The sequence below is a fragment of the Cervus elaphus genome, chromosome X (genome assembly GCF_910594005.1).
Source record: "Cervus elaphus chromosome X, mCerEla1.1, whole genome shotgun sequence".
NCBI lineage: Eukaryota > Metazoa > Chordata > Mammalia > Artiodactyla > Cervidae > Cervus > Cervus elaphus.
Window position 1 is genome coordinate 109,121,852 of NC_057848.1, and position 5,913 is coordinate 109,127,764.

Here is a 5,913-nt window from a genome sequence, read left to right on the forward strand (position 1 = left end):
GGTAATGGAATGCCTTCCATTTTGCCTCAACGTGCTGGGCTGCTACTCATCTTTGAGAGGTCACCTTGGGGGTTTAGTCTTCTGTGCAGTATTGCTTGATTCCCACCAGAAAAGGTTATTGGGTGGGTCCTCCTTTCTGGAAGAAGTAGGACTCTAGCCTCTGTTGCACTCTACTCTAATGGTTGCTTGCTTGCCTACCCTCTCAGCATTTGGCCTTCCTCTCTGCTCCAATACACACTGCTCACCTTTCCTCACCTTGCCCACACCTCCAACACATCAACATTCACTACTCAAGTATCACACTGCCTGTCTCTAAGCCCCCAGTGCCAAGTGGTGGGTAAGGCTTCCCTAAATATTAACTGGTGAACTGGGAAGAGACACCTCATCCTAGAGAGATTTCTGGTTTTGTTTTTGTTTTGAACATGGATGTGCCGTTCATGGTTCACACTGGGAATGTCAGCAAGTCGAGGGCAGAGACAAGAAGAAACAAATGCCTGTCTCTGGACCAAGTCCTGTCCCTGGCTCTTGATTTGACTTTCCTCACCCATCATGGAGGATGGCACTAAGAACAGAGTGCTCTTGATTCCTCCCCTGCTTCCAGGCTTCATGAATTGAGGCTGAGTGGTTGGGAGGAGTTGGGGGGCTGAAGAACACCCAGGTCCCTAGTTCTCCCATAGTCTGGAGCAGGGACAGGGTTTCCAGCCCACACTGCCTGCTCCCAAGATCAATCTCAAAACTGGTCCATTTCCTCAGACCCCTGTATATCCCTAGGCTCCATAAATATTTGTGGCATGGCATTATGAATAAATGAGTACGTGTTCTTGTGTTCTTTAATTCTTCTGCGCAAGTGTTGTAGAGGAAGGAAAGTGCTGGATAACGGGGAGGAATCTCTGAAAAAATGGGTCAGAAGTCTGCAGGGCTGGAGGGGGAGAGTGTCTCGTTAGCCCCAGCTCCAGGTCAGAATAGGAGTTGTTGCCTCGGTGGCGGTAATGTTGGGGAGAGTGTGTGCGTTGAGGTGGGGAAGAACCAACCCCTAAACGCGAGAAAACCATTTTTGCGTGGCTTTGTTTAGGCCGGGCAAGTGTTTTCTCAATGCCACCCACCTTCTCTTGCAAGGTGCTTGCTTTAATCATTTAAATGTTCTATGGGGAGAGAAGGATAAAACAAAACTCCATAAATCTATGTCAGAGTCCCTTGGTCCACATGGAACCCTTTCCCTGGCTTCCTCTGCATACACATCCAGTTGATCGAGAGGCTGAGAACCCACACTCCCTCCCGCCAACACCAAGCCTCCCGCTCCCGCCCCCTCCCACCGCCCGCTGCCCCGCAGCCCCGCAGCCCCACAGCAGCCACTGGGGGAACCAAAGAGACAGAAGCCTTCCCAGCTGCCCGGACCACAGACGCCAACACCCCCCGCCCCACACCACACGCCGCCCGCCGGCGCCCAGCACGCTAACCCACGACCGAGCGGCGGCGGCATCAGCGGGCTGCGGGCTGCAGGCTGCAGTGACTCGCACCGGCGCGCTCCTGGCAGCGCTAGCCATCCCAGGTGACTGGGACTCGCTAGATCGGCTGGCCCGGGGTCCTCCGCCCCAGCTCGCGCCCCCGGCCCCGGGGCCCGCGCCCACCTGCCCTCCAGCCCTCTCCCGCCTCTCACTCCCCCCCCCCGCAGGATCGCCAGAAGGGAGGTCGCGGCAGCGGCCCGGCGGCACCGGCGACCGTGGCGACAGCGGCGACAGTGGCGGCGGCGGCTGCGGCGGCGGCGGAGGCTGCGGCGGCGACCGTGGCAGAGGCGGTGGCGGAGGCCTCCGTGGCGGAGGCGGAAGCAGAGGTGGAGGCCGAGGCCTCAGTAGAGGAGGCAGTGGCGGAGGCCACCCTGGGGGAGGCGGTGGCAGCCCTGGCGGAGGAGGAGGCGGAGGCCGCCCTGGCGGCAGCGGCCGTGGCGGTGGTGGAGGCCAGTGAGGCCGAAGCCGCCGCGGCGGCAGAGGCTGCGGCGCCCGTTTTGGGGGAGTCGGATGCGGATGCCGCTGCGCAAGTGGCGGCGGCGGTAGCGGCGGCGGCCGCTGCAGCCGCGGATGCAGATGCGGAAACGGGCGGGGGCTCCGAGGGGAACCCGGACTTTCCTATGGCCTCGCTGTACGTGGGCGACCTGCACCCTGAGGTGACAGAGGCAATGCTGTATGAGAAGTTCAGCCCGGCCGGACCCATCCTCTCCATCCGCATATGCAGGGACAAGATCACCCGCCGCTCGTTGGGCTATGCGTATGTCAACTACCAGCAACCGGTGGACGCCAAGCGGGCCTTGGAGACCCTGAACTTTGATGTCATCAAGGGCAGGCCAGTGCGCATCATGTGGTCCCAGCGGGACCCCTCGCTCCGCAAGAGCGGAGTGGGCAACGTCTTCATCAAGAACCTGGGCAAGACCATCGACAACAAGGCTCTGTACAACATCTTCTCGGCGTTCGGCAACATCCTGTCTTGCAAAGTGGCCTGCGACGAAAAGGGGCCCAAGGGCTATGGGTTCGTGCACTTCCAAAAGCAGGAGTCCGCGGAGCGGGCCATAGATGCGATGAATGGCATGTTCCTGAACTACCGCAAAATTTTCGTTGGGAGATTCAAGTCGCATAAAGAACGAGAGGCCGAAAGGGGAGCCTGGGCCAGGCAATCCACCAGTGCTGACGTCAAGGATTTCGAGGAAGACACCGATGAGGAGGCCACCTTGCGATGAAAACATCCCAGGAGCGAGCCAGCCAGCAGAGCCAAACCTTGGCTCCCACCCGGTTTACAACCCCACCCCCCATCCCATTCTCCCCAACCCACCAGCAGTGTATTGTATTGGGAGTGCAGGTCTCTCTCTCACCCCTTCCTTCCTCCTTCCTTCACTCCACCTCTGCCTTCCTGTTTGTCCGTCTCTGTGTCTCTCTTGACTTCCCCCTTCCCTCCCCTCCCCTCCCCCCACACCCACCTTGGGTGTTGTGAATAATCTTGCTAATCTGTGCCACTTGATAGTTAAAGGCTGCCTCTTCTCCTTGTGGTTTGGTTTAAAAAGCACTTTCTCTCTTTGTTTATTGCACAGGTGATGCAATGTCATGGTAGAAACATCAGGAAGGAGAAGGAAATCAGATGAGGGAAAACCAAGAGAGTAATTGCTCCCCATGACCCTACTACCCGGAGACAACCACTTTTACCATTTTGGTGTGCTGTTTTCCAGGCTCTCTTATCTCCTTCTCTCTCTCTCTCTCACCCTTCCTCACCTCCACCCCGCCTTCCCTTTTAACACAGTGTTATAGAATGGTTCATGTATGTGGTGTTTCTTAACCTGCTTTTTCAAAAACTAAAACCAAACAAATGTCAACCCATTGAACTTCTTTCCGTGTTATTCAACAGGCTTGAGAAAGGTCATCTTCAGTGCCTGCAGAGTGTATCTATGGACCCTAACATTTCTGTAGTCATTGCCACATTGTTGGACATTCAGGTGGTGCCTAGTTCTTTCCCTGTGTTTAAACCCAGCACTGTGTATACTCTGATGAGTGAATTCTTCCTTGTCAAGCCAAATCTTTGCTAGCGTACAGGATGTTCTTAATTGTGGACTTGCAGGATCCACATGTGGACATTTTAAAGACTGTTCCTGTGTGTTGCCAAATGGCCCCTTCATAAGCATTGTTACCAATTTGTATTCATGCCAGTCACCTCAAATAGTAAAAATAGTATGCCCATTTCCCCTGCATAGTCTCCTGGTCACTGTAATTGGTGTGTGTGCGCGTGTGCGTGCGCATGCGTGTGCCTGTGTCTTGGCCCACTCGATGGTTGTTTTGCTGAATTTAAATACTGTTTATCACCTCCTTTCCCTGAGCCCACTTTCTGCTCTTTTCCCCATTCTCAGAAAAATAATCCAGCTTCATTTTAGGAAAAAAAATTCACAAGCAGACAAGTCAACAGAAGAAAATTAATTTCACAAGTAATCAGTCTTAATGACCTCCCTGAATCATTTTCTTCTGCATCTAATAGTTACTATGAAGTACATGAAACATATTAGGCTGTATCTCTCTAGGATGTTTGTGATTCATTTGTCATGTATGTATATAGTAATGTACATATTGTTTTTATACTTGCTTTTTGACACCTAAATATGTGTGTGTGTTTATACACACAATACTCTTTAACTTCATTTCATTAAAGATAATTTAAAAATATTATTTCTGGTTGTTAATATTTCATTGAATTAATAACTAAATGAGTAGATACATATATGATAATTTACTGCCCTTTCTCCTTTTGTCAGAAAAATTATTCAGCTTCATTGAAGGAAAAAAAATTATGAAACATACAAGTTATCCATGTCTATGTGTGTTCGTGTTTATACATGTTTTAACTGTTTCCTCATTGTTGCACTTCTAGGTTGTTGCTCATTTTTCCTTATACAAAGCTATCTAGTGAATTATAGTACACAAATCTTGCTCACTTTCCAGATCATTTCCTAAACAAATATTGAAGAGAGAAAAATTTAAGTATCAAACTATACGGGCAGTTTGGTGGCGAAGTGCATTAGTAAATGATCATCTGTAAAGATAGTATTTTATATTTGTAAGATGCACCAGATACTGTAAGGTACCTAGATTACCTGTATTGTTTTCTGCACTTGGTATTGCAGTCATTTCTGTATTTTCTCTATATTTTATCAGGGAAACAGGAGCTTTTTTGTTTTTATTTTAGGCATATTTTATACAGTCTGTACACGAACATAATAGAAAGTATTTTTGTTTATATAGCAAAAGTCACTCCTAATACCACTGCTTGACAAAATACATTTTAAATACATAAATATCTGTATGTTGTTGTTGTTCAGTCACTAAGTTGTGTCCAACTCTTTTTGACCCCATGGACTGTAGCACCACTGTTCATTATCTCCCGGAGTTTGCTCAAATTCATGTCAATTGAGTCGGTGATGCTATCTAACCATCTCATCCTCTGCCGCCCCCTTCTCCTTTTTCCTTCAGTCTTTTCCAGCATCAGGGTCTTTCCCAATGAGTCATCTCTTCGAATCAGATGGCCAGATTATTGGAGCTTCAGCTTCAGCATCAGTCCTTCCATTGAATATTCAGGTTTGATTTCCTTTAGGACGACTGGTTTAATCTCCTTGTAGTCCAAGGGACTCTCAAGAGTCTTCTCCAGCACCACAAATAGATATCTACATACCTTTATATTTTAAATAAAATATGCATTTTTTCATTGAAAGTTATTTTCACTGTAATAATTCTCTGGGACCATATTTCTAAATATATGTTCTCCTTTTGTTCTGTTGTTACATAATATGCCATCATAGAGATGAGCTATAATTTCTACAACCAAGCTTCCTTGGGCTATGTTTAAAATAATTCTGAATTTTTACTTGTAAGATCAGTTCTATGATGAGCACCTTTGTACCTGAATGTCTTGAAATATTTCATTATTTTCTACTCCTTACTATTTGAATTGTTTAATGTATGTGGATATGTCAAATATTTTTTTTTTTTGGACTTTTGCCTACATTTCACTCTTAAAGTCTGTATCAACTGGTAGTGTAGGAGAGTGTACATACCCCCGCCCAACTTCTTAAATTGGCCCAAGTATTTTTTTAAAGTTTTGTGAAATGAAAATGATTTGTACATTTTTATTACTTCATTTAAAAGTGCATTTAAAAATGAGATCAAGCACATCAAAATATACATAAGAACCACTTCAGACATTTATTTCCTATATATTTACAATTTTTCATGATCCATCTATAAGGAGTTTTAACAACTATGGACATATTTTATCCCATAATTTGCCTTTCAATATATTATGAAGATACCTAAGGCATCTAAGCCTCTTCAGTTTTATTCTAAATCTCACCATCATTTTATAAGACTGGACTTTTTTTGGAAATATAAC

At 47.4% G+C, this 5,913-nt stretch overlaps 1 protein-coding gene across 1 annotated transcript; it reads left to right on the top strand.

Moving 5' to 3' along the window:
* The first annotated feature begins 2,119 nt into the window (after positions 1–2,119).
* On the top strand, positions 2,120–4,196 carry PABPC1L2A (poly(A) binding protein cytoplasmic 1 like 2A). Its single transcript, XM_043897688.1, has one exon. The coding sequence runs from the start codon at positions 2,126–2,128 to the stop codon at positions 2,726–2,728; it is 603 nt and encodes a 200-aa protein (XP_043753623.1). The 5' UTR covers positions 2,120–2,125; the 3' UTR covers positions 2,729–4,196.
* Positions 4,197–5,913: the final 1,717 nt, after the last annotated feature.

Coding starts and splice junctions, on each gene's coding strand:
- PABPC1L2A (XM_043897688.1), top strand. CDS start 2,126: ATGGCCTCGCTGTACGTGGGCGACCTGCACCCTGAGGTGACAGAGGCA.